This window comes from Salvia splendens, chromosome 22, assembly GCF_004379255.2.
Source record: "Salvia splendens isolate huo1 chromosome 22, SspV2, whole genome shotgun sequence".
NCBI classification, from domain to species: domain Eukaryota; kingdom Viridiplantae; phylum Streptophyta; class Magnoliopsida; order Lamiales; family Lamiaceae; genus Salvia; species Salvia splendens.
Genome location: NC_056053.1, coordinates 1,069,870 through 1,088,037, shown reverse-complemented (window position 1 = coordinate 1,088,037; position 18,168 = coordinate 1,069,870). Strand labels below are relative to the sequence as shown.

Here is an 18,168-nt window from a genome sequence, read left to right as displayed (position 1 = left end):
TATTTTATTAAATAAAAGTTCGTTGATAATCATAGTTGTAATTAGCCTGATAAAGGCTACGATGGTTCTGGTCTCAATTTCTTGAGGTTTTCAATATTTTTCTACAGTTAGTCTCAATTTTGGTAAAAAACAACGATTATAGTTTAGAATTATGAAATTGAAATCGAATCGATTGAACCAACATAATAATTTCGATTCAACCCACAAAATTCAGCTATGATTTGAAAACTGAAATCACCGACCTGATTCCATATCAATTCCACGATTTTGATCCAACCAAACATACTACTACTATTAGTAGTTGAAATCCAACTAACAAAAAAAAAGGGCAATTCCATAGGAGAAGAGATACAAATCAAAAGTCAAAGGGCTCCTAGGAAAATCAAGAATTGAGAAAGTAGGGGTGTCATAGGAAAATAAATAATTTGAAAAAATATAAAAAGCGCACAGGACAGGTAGAAAGAGAAGAGAAAGTGGTCCACCTCTATACAGTTGCAGCAAATGCCAAACACGCCCTTGTCTCTTCCTCTGTTATCTCCTCCTCCCCACCATTCTCCAGAGAGAGAAAACGCACTGTGGGTGTTTCTTGTCTGAATATCTTCACCTCATCCTAAAAAACCTCTGTCTGCCCCCTCCCGTGACTCTCCTTACCCATCACTCTCTCTCTCTCCCCCCCTCCTCTCTTAGATATTTCCTTCTTCTAATAAAATCCCTCTTCTTTTTTTAGCATACCATTTCCATCTCGAAACAATCACCTCTTTCCCCCCTTTCCTCAAAATAGCAACTGCAGAAATTCACCTCTCCCTTTCCTCAGCCATGGAAGAAGAGAAACATAAATCTTCTCCCATTCAACAAAATCACAATCAAAACCCCTAGGGCTCAATTTTGCACCACTAATTTAGCGCCGCGTTTGGCTCTATTTATATTGATTGCGGTCCTTGTCTGACCTCAGTTTTAGTACTAGTCTGCCTTTTCAGGGTTTAGGGTTTTTACACTTGACACAACCAAACAGTTCCTTAGTAAAAAATGTCTTCCTGTTTAAGTGGGAGAGCTTACAGATTGAACCTTGATCTGATCAAATCCCCAACCACAACCTTCTCAACATCAAATTCATCCTCATCCCCTTCCTCAACCCTCTCCGAATCCAGCAATTCCCCTCTCTCCATCTTCACCAGAAAGCCCCGGACGCCGCGGAAGCGCCCGAACCAGACCTACAACGAGGCGGCCGCGATCCTCTCCACCGCGTACCCGAAGCTCTTTCCCGCCAAAAATATCCCGAAGCCGTTCAAGCACGACGACGGTATCCGGGGGAATTTCCTCTCGGAGCCCCCGGATTTGCTCATCCCCTTCCAATGCATTGAAAGGGGATGCCTTCCTCCGGCGCCGGCGAAATTCGAGAAGACGTGCCTGAGCCCCGGCGAGGTCACGTCTTCTCGAGGGGATTTCCCGGAAAACTGCGACGAATTCGGGGAGGATTTCGACGCGGAGTCGATTCTCGACGAGGAGATCGAGGAAGGAATCGATAGCATCATGGGGAATCTCGTGGCAGAGGAAGGCGCCGCCGCCGTGGAATCCGCCGTCGCCGGCGGTGGTTATTGCTACGGTTTTCCGGTGGGGATGGGGTTTGATTTCGGGTACGGGATGATGATGAGGGCTATGAGGAATACCGACGGAAGGGAGCGGTGGAGCTCGCCGACCGTGAACGTCGTCGACATCACGGCGGCGGCGGCGGTGGAGAAGAAGGCGGCGGCGGCGACGAAGAAGAAGCAGAAGAAGAAGAGAGAGGATTCGGCTGCGGAGAATTCCGGCGGGGCGGTGGGGCGGCTGGGGCTGAGCCTGAACTACGACGACGTTTTGAGCGCGTGGTCGGATAAGGGGTCGGCGTTTTCGGGCGATGCGGCGGTGGCGGAGGGCGGCGGAAAGGATGTCCAAGTATGTAATTTCGTTACTCTGTAGTGAGAGTTTTTTCATGGTTCGGTTAAAACGGTTGTTTGTTTCGGTGATGAGAGCGTGCCACGTGGCAGCGCGAGACGTGTGTTGGGAAATAAATAAATGGTTTAATTTTCGTTTTTTAATGTTTTCATTTTTGGGAAAAGGTTTTATATGGGGAATGGATGGATTTATTCAAGGCCGGAATATTCTAATTTATATTTTAAAGATGGTTTTTGTTTTGGAAGTTGATAAATTAATACTCTGTTCATTCCATTTGAATAGGTCTCAAGCTTTTGAATATGAATATCAGTGATAAAGTATTATAGTGAGAATGTTTTTTTATTAAGAGTATATTAAAGAAAAAAAATTAAATTTTAACTAATAAAGTGGATTAAAAAAAATAAGTAGGTCACAAAAATAGGTATAAAGTATTTAGAAAGGTGAAATAAAAAAAATAATACTCCACTATATACTATCCTACTTAATTCACGTGGTTATTTGACGACTAAAAGTTACTACTACAATAAAAGTGTAAAGTTGGAAAAGTAACTCTTTTATTATACTAGCACATATAATTCAGTAACTCCCTCCTTGTTTTATGACTCTCTTTCTTTGTTTATTGTTTTGCTAATACATTTACATTGATAATTTCGATACTTGTATAGTTTCCATAAAGAAAATGTGACATATAATAGATGACATTTAGTTGGTGAATTAGGCAAAGTTGGACGGTGGCGGCAGAATATTAATGGCGGTTGAAAGTTTAAACCCATATACTATATACTATATTAATTTTTTTTAATATTGTCATTATAATAGTTGTACTGAATTTTGTATTATTGCATGTGTAGGATATGTAGATATAAAATAATATAGGCGGTTGAATCTAGAGTCGTCTACATTGAAAGATTCAGCGCTTCTTGTCTCCACAATACAATAAATTGATCAAAATAGTTTTAAACAACAATAATATTAATTTTTTTTATTTGTACCATGATATTTATCAGGAACGGTTGGAAGAGATAGATTTGTTCCCCGAGAATGGGGCGACGCCGGCGAGGGGTGCCATCGTGCTCAGATACAAGGAAAAGCGCCGGACGCGCCTCTTCTCCAAAAAAATCAGATACCAAGTCCGGAAAGCCAATGCCGATCAGCGACCTAGAATTAAGGTATAAATCTAAATATTTTATGTGATTAAGATCATTGATTTATACCTTAACATAGAACTAACTAATTTGGATACCGATCCAAATTAGTTAGTTCTATGTTAATAAAATAATTTAGAAAGATTCACGTCGTAAAGAAGTCAAGATGTTTTAGATGGAGATGCGAAGAAGTTAGTGCTATGTTATGTGGTATATATATGAATTATGAAAGATTTATAGAAATTAATTTTTATTATTGTAAGTAAAAAATGCTAATATTTGTAAGTATATATGTTTAACTATGTTTATACGATGTTGCAGGGAAGATTTGTGAGAACGCCAAACTCAGCCGAAGATGATTAGGAAATCAGAGCACTCTGTTTTTTGTAGACTTTTAAGTAATATTTTCTCATTCCTTCTTTCATAATTTTTTCTACTCTTATAGGATATCAAACTCCAAAGAGATATGCATAAGTAGGAAGAACGCAACTTGAACACAATTATATTCTTCTTCCTTTCTTTTTGATCGATACTCTATTTTGATGAAATTTAGATAATTTGTCCTAAAACGATATTTATCACTCCAATCATATGTAATGTAATTTAATGAACATTTGGTTACTATTTAAGTCGATGATTGATTTAAAAAATGAACTTATGGCGCCGGGCACTACGAACAAGGCCGTGTAATGTAAGTATAATTCTATTTGTTTAGGAGTTTTCTTTTTGAAATTTTAATGAGGCGAATAGTTGATTTTGTTTAGGAGTTTTCTTTTTATTTTAATTGATTAATTGTTGAGTCTGAAATCGAGAAGGACGATATGATAACGATAGCATATTCAAATAACAATCACACAACAGATAAGAGAATCTTTCCAAAAAAATGTACCGATAAAAGGAATGGATAATCACAATAAGCAAGAAAAAAGGAAATCTAAATGACTAAATATAACTAAACCAATACCCAAAAGTAAAAAATATTTTAATTGTTGCTGCCCATGGGAGTCGTTTGGTTAATATGTTTAGTCAAGTTAAAGACAATTTATATTGCTTAAATAGTGTAATACTGATGTTTGCTTTGCAAAATGAGAAAAAGTGAGGCCCTTGTTAATTTTTGTTGGCCCGTCTCGAACCGCGTTATTTTCACTGTATAGCTCAGTTATTAATCTCTGCCTCCCCCTGCGATAAAGCAAGTTTAGTTGTATTAAAATTTCTCTCTCCATTATATCCTCCCCTCTCTCTTCCACTTCTCTCTCATCCTCATTTTGGTGTGCGGTGTGCCCTTCTCTCCCCCTATCGATTGTTTGCCTTCCATTCTCCCCTCACTCCTCCCAACTTCATCGGCCTTTCCCTCTCTACTTTGTCAGCCCTCTCATCTCGCAATATATTTTTCCGATGGTGCCATCGACTGATGACAATCGTCATTTTCTCCATCGTGCAGCGACAGTGGATGCCGCTGGTGGTAGTGGCTCCATGGTTGCCGTAGGTGACAAACACGGATTTTGCATGTTTTTAAGGACTAGATTTGACTTGTTTTAAATGTCAATCATGCAAATTATGTTCTTAAATTGCATATGTTATACATTTGGTATTTTTGACGTGTTTGTTGATAAATGATAGAAAATGATAGAAAAAGATGAAAAAAGGCCAAAGTGCAGCAGCCTCTGTTCGAGCCCATTCTGCCAGCGATTTTGAAGTCCAGTCAGTTCTTACTACATGCCATTCTCTTCGTCTTCGAAAGATCTTCGCGTGGATATCTTGCATGTCTCAATCGGAGTTCCGTGGAGAAAGTTATGACAATTCTACGAACATTGCGCAGTGCAGTCAAAGCTGACGGAAATTAGGCGAAAATTCAAGGAATGGAGAAATTATTGCCCAAATCCCTCCTTTTAATTGCAGATTCGAAAATATTATATTTTCAATTAATTGGAGGATACTTTTTACCATTCTAAATCTTTTTCTAGCTTATAAATACCCATAACCTAAATTATAATCTTGATCTCAGAGCCTCCAATCCTACCCCCTCTCTACACTCTCTTCCATTCCATATTCCATACATAATTCATCCATCTTCCATTGGAGCGGAGCTCTGCAGATCCAGGCAAGAGAAGACTGAAGATTGAAGATTCAACCTTGGGTTTTATCAATTTCTTTCATGTCTAGTACTTTTATTATTGATTTTACTACTTGTCTATGAGTAGTTAAACATCAGTTGTAGATTTTTTTTGGTGAAAACTATTAAGAATATGTTTTGATTTATTGAATTGAACCTTTTTCTAGCTCTTGTGATTGTTTTGCTTGTTCTTGTGCTTTTATTGTTCTTTTGTCTGGCCAACTTTAGAACTATGTCCGTCTAACTAGATTAATCGAGAGATAGCTAGTTTTACGTGGTAAAAGGAACGAGTACAACACATAGGTTTATCTGCACTCGAGAGAGGGGACCCTTTGTGAGGACTTGAGTCTTAGGAACTTAAGGAGTTAGAATCTAATCTATTGGAAGGAGACTTTGATAGTTAGAGTCTAATCTACTGGATAAGTGCACTCGAGAGAGGGCTTATCTGAAAATCGCGACTTTCCTAATAATCCTGGAGACACATAAAGGTAAAGGTTCTGTGAGATTAATATCACTAGGTCGTAGTAGTTGGATCCCAAAACTCTACTTTCTTTAGCCTGCTTTGTATTATTTTGTTTTTATATTTGTTTATATTTATGTCTAGTTTATAAAACCAAAACCAAAAATACTCCGTGTCTCTAGATAGTATATGACGCTTAGTATATGATAGCCAGTTGCAATCTTATTCCCCGTGTTCGATATCCCGGTACTGACCTTTAGCTATACTAGTTCTACCCTGTAAACTTGCAGGTATTTTAGTGCTAATAAACAGTGCATCAAGTTTTTGGCGCCGTTGCCGGGGAATATTATTGTTTTAAGCTGATATTGTAGAACGGTTGATAATACTAATTTGGAGTGTAATATTTTGTATAGTTTTGTTTTAATTGTTTTTATTGTATTTGTTTTGCAAGGAGCACGAAGCACAACAATAGATTACTCTGCGCTCCTATGGAAGATGCAATTATCTGCTACAACATTTGATATACTCCGTAGAGCGTGGGTGAGATATAAAATATGCTTGCTCTCTTGTTTTTATTTTTTTTTACCTTTAATTTTCTCCTCCGTAGAGCTGAAATTTTTCTCCATAGAGCTTAAGTTAAAAAAATAAAAAAAATTCTTTTCTTTAAACTTTTTTTTTCTTTTCCGTTTGAATTTTTCCTTTTCTTTTTTTTTTCTTTTTCCTTTTTTTTTTAAATTTCTTATTCTTCATTTTTTTTCAAGAAAATCTTTAAAAAAAGTAGAAAAACTAGAACCTCCTTCCCCTTAATTTTATTTTATTTTATTTTTCTCCACATAAATCACTCACACACTTTCAAATTCACATCACTTAAGCAAATTCTTTGTACTCTACCAATTATTCATGTGCTTAGCTCTCAATCGACACAAGGTACGTTCTCTTTTAATTTCTGAGCTTTGATCTTGAATTCTTTCATTGAATGACTTTGTTGTTGATATATATATATATAGGATTGTATTCAAATCCTTTTCCCACTATTAATCCAATCTCCTTTTTAATCTCAGCCATGGATTTGTTGTGATCGGTTGGTTAAAATATTGACAGATAATTAGTTAATTTCTTAAATTTTAAACGTTTAAAGGGCATAATAGAGATTAACATTTGTAGTTAGTTATGGAATGCTCCATAATTTTAGCCGTATTATTTTATGCAGATTTCCCACTAAGTATTTGTGCAGATTTTCATATTATTTTATGTAGATTTCGTTTTGTTTTTAATCTCAGCCATATTTAGCTTCGAAGGAGGCATGTTGACATATAAAAACAGAAATGAACATATTGCAGGCACATAGGCAAATAATGTAAGCACATCAACTAATAATGAAGAGCTTATACCGAGTAATGAACAAACAAATATTCGATCAACTCCTTGACAATATAAAAAAAACTTTGACATGATGCATGATACATGACATATAATGAATACAAATATACACATTAATGAACATAATCATTTACTTAATGAGCATAAAACTTCTGTCTCCGCTATTTCAACAATGACCAACGGCAATTCATGCATATATGAAAATAATTCATTAACATATGAACGTAATGCAGAGATTATATGAGGTAATGAATAAACAAATATTCCATTTGGCTGTTGACAATTAAAAACAGAAATGAACATAATGCATGCACATAGACAAATAATGTAATCACATCGCCTAATAATGAACAGCTTATACCAAGTAATGAACAAACAAATATTCGATCAACTCCTTGACAATATTATAATTTAAGTTGTGCCGTGTGTCGTTGTTTGGCGAACGTTTCTTGTTTGCCCTAAGGGTTTGACAAGCTTATGGGCTAGGGTGTAGTGTGTTCCAAGTCTAAAAAATGTTGTCCAAATACACGAGATGGAGTAATTCGTCTGGGGTTGCACATGCATAACGCATGGGTATATTTTAAAACAGATATACATAATGTACATATTGTGTAGTATAATGCGTAGTTTAGTTTCTGTAACGCATTGTTTGTGGTATGTAATGAACATTTATCCTTACCCGTTTAGTTTAGGTTCTATAATGAACATTGTTTGTGCTATGTAATGAACATTTATCCTAGCCACTAGTTTAGGTTGTGCCGTAATTCGATGTTTTTCCCACGTTTCTTATTTTCCCTAAGGGTTTAACAAGCCTAGGGGCTAGGGTGTAGTATGTTCTAAGTCTAAAAAACGTTGTCCAAATACACGGGCTGCAGTAATTCCTCGGGGTTGCACATGCATAGCGCGTAGGCATTTTTTAAAACAGATATACATAATGTACATATTATGTAGTGTAATGCGTGGTTTTAGTTTCTGTAATGCATTATTTGTGATATGTAATGAACATTTATCCAGCCCCGTTTCATTTAAGGTGTGCCGTGTTTCGATGTCTGGTGCACATTCCTTGTTTTCCCTAAGGGTTTAATAAGCCTAGGGGGCTAGGGTCTAGTACTTACAACAGCAACCACGTGATGCATAAAACAAGATAAATAATGCATTCAAATAGCCAAATAATGTACAGAATCAGTCAAGTAATGAACATACAAATATTGCATTCATTCTTAGATTCATGTACAATAGCAATCTAATGATGCATAAAACATGATAAATAATGCATAGAAATAGCTAAATAATGTACAAATGTTGCATTCACTGTTAGACTCATGTACAAGTTCCGTGACGGCTTCCTTCTGCCGTGGAGTTAAACTCTTTATACAATTCAGAAACTCAGTAGGGGTTCGTCGAAATTACAGATGGTCGACGTTCCTACCCCTTGGTTTCCTATCCTCCGTCTCTTCCGGAGCTGTACTAGTCCCGGCCTCTGATACTCGCTCCCGGAATTTCTGGGCAATTCCTACTGGCAGTATATCATCGACCGCCTCGGGATGTCCAATCTTAGCTGCTTTGATGTTGTACAACATACAAAATAATAACATACAATTAGTTACATAATGTACAAACTGAATAAAATAATGTGGACAATTATACTGCATTCACTTATACACTATTGTACAAAAGCATCAAAATAATGCCTAAAAACTGATACATAATGCATTTTAATAATCAAATCATGTTCAGAATAAATCAACAAATGCACCATGAATATCGCAATCACCCATTGTCTCATGACCAACAACACTCACATAAAGCATAAACCATGATAAATAATGCACTAAAATAACTAAATAATATACAGATCCGGTCAAGTAATGAACATACAAATATTCCATTCACTCTTTGACTCATATACAACAGCAGTCACATGATACATAAAACAGGATAAGTAATGAATTCAAATAGCCAAATAATGAACAGAATCACTCAAGTAATGAACATATAAAAATATTTCATTCACTCTTAGACTCATGTACAACAGCAGTCAAATGATGCATAAAACAGGATAAATAATGCATAGAAATAGCAACATAATGTACAGATTAAGGCTAGTTATGAACATAAAAAGATTCCATGCACTCTGTAACTCATGTACAACCGCAGACACTAGATGCATGATACATGATATATAATGCATAAAAATAGGCAATTAATGAGCAGGCTCATTGAATTAATGAGCATAAAACTATTGCATTCACTACTTAACCAATGACCAACGACAGTTGGTTGAAGGTTGTACCAGTGAATATAATACATTCAACAGTCAAATGGAATATTTGTTTATTCATTACCTCATATAATCTCTGCATTACGTTCATATGTTAATGAATTATTTTCATATATGCATGAATTGCCGTTGGTCATTGTTGAAATAGCGGAGACAGAAGTTTTATGCTCATTAAGTAAATGATTATGTTCATTAATGGGTAATGTAAATAATTCACAAACTCAATTAAACCATGGGTGAATAAAATACAAATTTTTGACTCACAGAATAAGAGCAACAGTCCATGTAATCAAAATGCAATTAAACTCAGAAGCTCACCCTCCGGCTGGGATTGTTGGGAATTTGTTTGTCGTCCTCTCTTTGTCATTTTAATAAATGCGCAGCTAGCCAAACTAAAAAAATCATAAGATTGTGTTAACAAATACGCGTCGATGGGGGTAATCGGTGGAATCGTGGTATGGGTGGTGTTTTCTCGTTGTACGTACACGGAGACACACTTGTACCAACCCATAGATTAAATCAGTCCAATAACTATCGAAAAACCCTACCTCCAGAAGCAACCGCGGTGATAACTTGTTCAGAACAACAACGGAACACTCGTTGAATTTCAGAACGAACGGCGATCCCTTGCGTGGCGGCGGCTAGGGTTTTGCTAGCGGTTGGAAATTGTGAAGATGCTTCGGGATAAAGGAGCGGGAGAGAGAAGCGGAATTTGAGTCGTCTGCTAATGAATGAGGAGTTGAGTAGATGGAAAGTAGTGGGTGAATCCCGCTAAAATCTCACGCACAACGATTGCGTTTTTGTTATAACATCAAATTACTAATTCACCCTCATAATGAACGAAAATAACTAAATAATGAAGTACGGAATGTTTAACTAGGATTTTAATCCGGATCGTGAATCCTCCAGATCGGACGCTCCAGATCGAGAAGCAACTTAAATCTAATGCATGAAAAGGACTTTAACACATCCATATATATATATATATATATATATATATATATATATATATATATATATATATAGGGTTGCGTTAAAGATAGAACCATTCTTAAGTGTAGAACCTAGAACTCTGCATATTTTATTCATTGGATGAGGAAAAAATGACGGTCAAGATTAAAAATCATACATATTAGACTATGTTTTCACAACATTCCGGACTCAACATGTGAAAAAACTCACATGTTGATGGAAGAATGAATGAAACGAAGAAGAGTCCATGCATGCTTTATTTTTTCACTTCTCTACATTCACCCATTAATAATAGTTTTGGTTATAATGGGAAGTTGTTGTGCAAATCAACACCATTGGATTAAAAGATCTAACGACCTCCGTTTGGCATTTGTTCTACGTTTAAGAATGGTTCTATCTTGATCACAATCCTATATATATATATATATATATATATATATATATATAGGGGAGCGTTATTCTCTTTTTCACATCTTAGATCCTTTTTCCTTCTTAATATTATGCGTTAGATCTAAGGCATCAACGGATCAGATTGATTCTATAAAACTGGTTCCGTGTTGCATTATAGAAGGTGGTTGTATGCATTACAGGGTTATTATTGACATTTGACCGAAAAGTAACTGCCACATTTTGGTATCTGCGAATAATGCACCACATGGTCACGAGTAATGCATATAATTGACTATATAATGCACAATATGTGAACTGCAATGCATACGAATAAGATGTACCATGTTATGATGTTTGACACACGTTTCTTGTTTCCCCTAAGGGTTTAATAAGCTTAGGGGCTAGGGTATAGTACGTAGACACGTATGTAATCTTCACATGGTAACGAGTAATGAATATAATTGACTATATAATGCACAATTTGTGAACTGCAATGCATACGAACAAGATGTGTTGTGTTATGATGTTTGACACACGTTTCTTGTTTCCCCTAAGGGTTTAATAAGCTTAGGGGCTAGGGTATAGTACGTACGCATTAATAACAAATTATAAAATGATACGAATAATTCACCAAATTGTTACGAGTAATGGATGTTATTAACTATATAATGCACAATATGTGAACTGCTATGCATACGAATAAGATGTACCATGTTATGATGTTTGACACACGTTTCTTGTTTCCCCTAAGGGTTTAATAAGCTTAGGGGCTAGGGTATAGTACGTAGACATTACTAACAAATTGTTGTTATTGGAATATACGTATGTGCATTATTTGGTTTAGGTGGTGCATTATGTAGCTGTTAATTGTCATTATCTCAGTATATTATGCATTATTAGAGGTATTGTGTATATGGGTTAATCAACGGATTGAAGATTACATACGTGCATTTAGTACTGTCTACGTACTATACCCTAGCCCCTAAGCTTATTAAACCCTTAGGGGAAACAAGAAACGTGTGTCAAACATCATAACATGGTACATCTTATTCGTATGCATTGCAGTTCACATATTGTGCATTATATAGTTATTAACATCCATTACTCGTGACAATTTGGTGAATTATTCGTATCGTTTTATAATTTGTTATTAATGCGTACGTACTATACCCTAACCCCTAAGCTTATTAAACCCTTAGGGGAAACAAGAAACGTGTGTCAAACATCATAACACAGCACATCTTGTTCGTATGCATTGCAGTTCACAAATTGTGCATTATATAGTCAATTATATCCATTACTCGTTACTATGTGAAGATTACATACGTGTCTACGTACTATACCCTAGCCCCTAAGCTTATTAAACCCTTAGGGGAAACAAGAAACGTGTGTCCAAACATCATAACATGGTACATCTTATTCGTATGCATTGCAGTTCACATATTGTTCATTATATAGTCAATTATATGCATTACTCGTGACCATGTGGTGCATTATTCGTAGCGGTTTCCAGCCATTATTAAATTACTATTGTACCCTCATAATGCACAAAATAGTACAAATAATGCAACACGGGATTAATTACCCAATGTTGATCTTGACCGTCCATTTCTCTAATCTAATGACTGATATTAAGAAGGAAAAAGGAGGAAATATAGGAAAAGGAAATGAATACATCCATATATATATATATACATATATTGGGAGTTTGGATAGGAGTTTGATGAGTGACGATTTAATTGGGATTTATTCTTGGTGAATTTGTGAGTTTTTGGATATTTGTGAGAAATAGTTGTTGGGTGTGCTTGAGTATGTTTGATCTTTGGTGGATGAAATTGAATATCACTTTGGCTTGATTGTTGATACACATAGTTCATGTTCATAGCATTGCGAGGCTATTTTATCTTACATGAATTGTGTTTTTAGGAGCTTAAATTGTTTTGCGTGATCTTGGTCTATTGTTGAAAATTTTTGTTATTAATTGGGGGATAGAGAAGATTACGGAGGATGAAAAATGATCATGTTAAGGTAAATAATTTGATTTGCATATTTTATGCCTTGATATGATTAAAGTTTAGGGGATTGCCACATGTTATGCATTGTACTCTACTATAATTTTCTTCATTCTATGCTCACATTGCGAAATTGTAGGCACATAATGCATCCCAAAGAAAAATTCCGAGAATGAGGGATATTTTATGAGCCTCAAAGAACGTCAAGCTAAAGACGTTAACCAAGCGCTTGTTGGGAGGCAACCCAACATTGATATTTTTTTTATTTAGTTTGATTTGTTTTCTTAGTTTACTCACGTCCCTACCGAATTTACAAACTTATTCTTAACTTAGTTTTGAATAAGTTTGGAGGGATGAAGTGGTGGACCGTGAGTTTAGTTGTTTTTTTCTTTTTTTATTAGTTTTATTTTATTTAATAAACCCGAGGTGAATCTTGTCATGAACATAACATAGAAAACTTAGAAATACTCATGTTTAGGGACATCAGACCGAGTTGCCTATGATAAAAATTTTGTTTGTGTTGGTTGAGTTGACTTGATACATTGATTTGAGAGTTTTGTAAAAAGGTGTATAATTAATGAATTGCTTGTTTACCTTGAATCATGCTTATACCTTGTGAGACTTGAGCTATATGTTCTTTCTTGTGTGATTTATCTGCATTCATGTATTTGTTTCTAGAACTTGCTCCTAGTCTGCCTAAGTCTATATAGTGTTTAAATGATAAAAGAGGACGTTAGGCCATCCTTCTTAGCTACTTTATATATCTAAATTTATGACCTTATTCAAAATATTTTTCTCTAGCTACCCACTTTGAGCCTTTAAAGCCTTTTTCTTTGGAAGCTAAATAAAGGGGAATATCCATACGCTCTTTGGTGAATTTTAGTTTATATTTTGTGAAAAGAGTTGGAGAGATAAGGTAGAAAGAAAAGTAGTGTGCTTACTTGTGAAAAGTGCATAGACACATGCGGTTTGAATGAGATATTTGGTTGTGCATAAAAGAAAAAAAAAAGAAGGGATGTACAAAAGAAAAAAAATGAAAAGAAAAAAAAATCAAAGGAATTTGGGAAGTGAGAAGAAATTTAGACAAAGTCTAGAATTTACTGCGATTTGATTTGTTGGTGGGGTGTTAAGTTTGATGTAGTAGAAATTGATCACTTTTGCTATGTTTGGGTTTAGTCAATTTTTAGCCATATTTCCTCACATTACCAAATAGCCTACATTATAACCTAAAATAAAGACCTTTGGGATTTTTGATTTTAATCACATAAAGTAGAGGAGGGATTAGACTTCGAGAAAGCCTATGGTAAACTTTGAATGTTGCATGATCTGAGAGCATACACTTTTTCCAATGTACACTTTGTGAGTGAGTGATAAACACACTTCTAAACACTTGTGAGCGCATGTACTTCAAGGTGATCAACGAGCTAGTAATGAAAATGCACTAATAAGCTTTGCTCGAGTTGATTTGTATTCTTGTCAAACTCTTTATTTCTTGTTACAATTTTTGAGGCAACTATGAAGTCTAGTTCTTAGCATCCGTGTTTCTTTATTAGTTTTTCTCTTGTTTTGTTTGAGGACAAACAAATAATTAAGTTTGGGGGAGGTGACAAACACGGATTTTGCATGTTTTTAAGGACTAGATTTGACTTGTTTTAAATGTCAATCATGCAAATTATGTTCTTAAATTGCATATGTTATACATTTGGTATTTTTGACGTGTTTGTTGATAAATGATAGAAAATGATAGAAAAAGATGAAAAAAGGCCAAAGTGCAGCAGCCTCTGCTCGAGCCCATTCTGCCAGCGATTTTGAAGTCCAGTCAGTTCTTACTAGATGCCATTCTCTTCGTCTTCGAAAGATCTTCGCGTGGATATCTTGCATGTCTCAATCGGAGTTCCGTGGAGAAAGTTATGACAATTCTACGAACATTGCGCAGTGCAGTCAAAGCTGACGGAAATTAGGCGAAAATTCAAGGAATGAAGAAATTATTGCCCAAATCCCTCCTTTTAATTGCAGATTCGAAAATATTATATTTTCAATTAATTGGAGGATACTTTTTACCATTCTTGTAATAATGGAGTGCTCATTTCAGTTGGAAGAAGCTCGGCTAGAAAGGAGTTCGGTAAGCTCGGCTTACCGAGCTGGAACTAGCCTGGAACTAGCCGAGAAGAAGAAGAAGAAGGCAGAAGTCGGTAAGCTCAGCGGTAAGGAAGCTCGGTAAGGAAGCTCGGTAAGGAAGCTCGGCGTTGAGCTGGAATGAGCCGAGAAGGAAGAGTTCGGTTGTAAGCCGAGAAGGAGTTCGGTTGTAAGCCGAGGAAGGAGTTCGGTCTTGAACCGAGGAAGGAGTTCGGTCTTGAACCGAGAAGGTAGAAGCAACCTAGCCGAACTAGCCGTTGGAGCAGCAGTTAGTTAGCTGAGATGTAGCGGTTATTCTTCTTGCTTTCTTGATTCTTCTTGTAGTTAGTTAGTAGCAGTTGCTACTTGATTATAGAGCTTTAAATAGCTCACCGTGTAAGTAGTTTAGAGTAGAGTTTAATCAATAAAGAGTTTTCCAGTTTTCTCTCCAAGATTATCATCTTCAATACTCAAAGTGTGAGTGTGTGTGTTTTCTGCATTGTGTGATCTCATACAACAGTGAGTGTGTGTGTGATCTTATTGAGTGTGTGAAAGCCTTGTGTGTGCGAATCCTAACAAGTGGCGCCGTCTGTGGGAAAGGGATATTGAAACTGATTTGCAGAGGATCAAACGGTTTCAGAGATGGCAGCAAGGCTTGATGCAGAAAAGTTCATAGGCAAGAATGATTATGGCCTGTGGAAGATGAAGATGAAGGCGGTTTTAATTCAACAAGGCTTGGCGGCAGTTCTTGCAAAACCAGAGGAGAAAGGAAAGGCTCCAGTGCTTGATGAAAAAGCTCAGGCAAAGATGGAGGAGATGCAGCTCAAGGCACATTCTGCAGTGATTCTGTGCCTTGGAGATAAGGTCTTGAGGGAAGTTCAAGAAGCCAAGACTGCGGTGGAGATCTTGGACAAGTTAGATGAAGTTTACTTGGCCAAATCCTTGGCTAACCGGCTGTATCTCAAGAAGAGGCTGTATGCCTATAGTTTTTCTGGAGATAGGTCCATCATTGAGCAGCTAGAGGAGTTCAACAAGATCATTGATGACCTGGGATCTGTTGATGTCAAGATCTCAGATGAGGATAAGGCCATTCTCACCTTGAATGCCTTGCCTAGCTCGTATGACCAGCTAAGTGATGCAATTATCTATGGAAGAGATAAACCTATCACCTATGCAGAAGTCTATTCAGCCTTGATGGCCAAAGAACTCCAGAAGACAGCCAACAGAGGCTCTGCAAGCTCCAATGTTCAAGCTGCAGAGGCCTTGAATGTGAAGAAGTTCAAGAAGCAGAACTTCAAGAAAAAGTTTGAGGGCCCTAAACCCTCAAGTTCTGATGCTCAGAAGGAAACCAGAGCTTGCTATTGGTGCAAGAAACCTGGACATTTGAAGAAAGATTGTCATGCATGGAAGAGAAAGATGGCCTCTGAGGGACACAATCAATCTGATTGTGTGGAGAGTGCTGATCCCCCGGCTCAACTCATGAATATCAGTGATAGTGGGGTCAGTCATAGGTGGATAATGGACTCGGGGTGCAGCTTCCATATGTGCCCCAATAGAAGCTGGTTTCATGATCTTCAAGAAGCATCGGGTACGGTTGTTCTTGGTAATAACCACATTTGTCAGATCAAAGGAATAGGGAAGGTAAAGCTAAGCCTACAAGATGGCTCTATAAAGATCCTAACTGGGGTGAGGTATATTCCAGAAGTGAAGAGGAACCTCATTTCATTGGGAATGCTGGAACAGAAAGGGTTCACCATATTGATGAGTCAAGGAAAATTGTTTGTGAAATCTGGAGATGCAGTGATGATGGAGGCTGACAGAGAGCATATTCTCTATTATCTGAAGGCTAAGGCTGTTGATGGAGAAAGCAATGCAGTGTCAGATGATTCCATAATGCTATGGCACAAGAGATTGGGCCACCCAGCCGAAGGAAGCTTGAAAGAACTCATCAAGAAGGGTCTGATCTCCGGAGATTTCAACAAGATGGACCCCTGTGAGCAGTGTATACTTGGAAAGGCTAAGAAGGCACCCTATCCTACAGGTATTCACTCTTCTACAGCCCCTTTAGACTACATACATAGTGATCTTTGGGGGCCTTCACCGGTGTGTTCAATTGGTGGAGGAAAGTATTATCTAGCTATCATTGATGACTATACAAGGAAGTTGTGGGTATATATTCTTAAAGAAAAATCTGAAACACTCACAAAGTTCAAGATATGGTGTAAGGAGGTTGAGCTAGAGAAGGGTAGAAGTGTTAAATGCTTAAGGACAGACAATGGCCTAGAGTTCTTGTCTGCTGAGTTTGATCTGTTTTGTAAAGAGAAGGGTATGAAGAGGCACCGGACTGTTCCTGGTAATCCTCAGCAAAATGGTGTTGTGGAAAGGATGAATAGGACAATCCTAGAGAGGGTGAGGTGCTTACTTCTTGGGTCTGGTTTGAGCAGCAGATTCTGGGGTGAGGCTGTGTATACAACAGCCTATCTCATCAATAAATGCCCATCTACTGCCCTGAAATCTGAAACTCCTGATTACATGTGGTATGGAGCTCATAGTGACTACTCAAAATACAAGGTGTTTGGGTGTGTGGCCTATGCTCATGCTAGGCAAAGTAAGCTTGAAGCTAGGGCTCTGAAATGTATCTTGCTGGGGTATCAGAGGGGTGTTAAGGGGTATAGGCTCTGGTGTATTGAGCCCGGTAAGCAGAAGGTCTTGGTGAGTAGGGATGTGGTGTTCTTGGAGGATCAGATGCCATTCCTGAAAGATAAGCCGGACTCCAATGAAGATGAGGGTGATTTCTTCAAGGTGGAGCCTGTGGGGGTTGGCCTAGGAGCAGGTGGAGTTATTGACTCAGGGAGTGAGTCTGATTCAGATAAAGAAGAGGCTCCAACTCAGGGCAACCAGGCTGGTGAGTCTATATCAGACTCTATCAGAGACTATCAGCTTGCAAGGGACAGAGTTAGAAGAGAAACAAGGCCACCAACAAAGTTCTCTGATGTTGTGTATTATGCTCTGTGTGCAGCTGAAGGTATTGATGGTGCAGATCCACTCACATATAAAGAAGCTATGCAGAGTAAAGATAGAGAAAGATGGATTGAAGCCATGAATGAGGAAATAGAGTCTTTACTCAAGAACAAAACATGGATTTTGGTGGACAAATCCAAGCTGAATGAGATTGAAAAGGGGAGAGTGAAGGTGATTAAGATTAACACCTTGCACAATCCGGCTGACATGCTAACAAAGTCTCTAGGTAGAGACAAGTTTGATCATTGCAAGAAATTGATCAATGTTTGTGCAAGAACTGAGATGAGCCCTCAGGTGGAGAATTGTAATAATGGAGTGCTCATTTCAGTTGGAAGAAGCTCGGCTAG

The 18,168-nt window shown here is 37.3% G+C and overlaps 1 protein-coding gene across 1 annotated transcript; it reads left to right on the top strand.

Annotated features, from left to right (window-relative positions):
• The first annotated feature begins 319 nt into the window (after positions 1–319).
• On the top strand, positions 320–3,651 carry LOC121786498 (protein CHLOROPLAST IMPORT APPARATUS 2-like). The gene is made up of 3 exons (XM_042185134.1): positions 320–1,932; positions 2,940–3,101; positions 3,399–3,651. The coding sequence occupies exons 1-3, from the start codon at positions 1,027–1,029 to the stop codon at positions 3,438–3,440; spliced, it is 1,110 nt and encodes a 369-aa protein (XP_042041068.1). The 5' UTR covers positions 320–1,026; the 3' UTR covers positions 3,441–3,651.
• The last annotated feature ends 14,517 nt before the right edge of the window (positions 3,652–18,168 follow it).

Coding starts and splice junctions, on each gene's coding strand:
- LOC121786498 (XM_042185134.1), top strand. CDS start 1,027: ATGTCTTCCTGTTTAAGTGGGAGAGCTTACAGATTGAACCTTGATCTG. Junction 1,933..2,939: donor GCGGCGGAAAGGATGTCCAA/GTATGTAATTTC, acceptor GATATTTATCAG/GAACGGTTGGAAGAGATAGA. Junction 3,102..3,398: donor ATCAGCGACCTAGAATTAAG/GTATAAATCTAA, acceptor ACGATGTTGCAG/GGAAGATTTGTGAGAACGCC.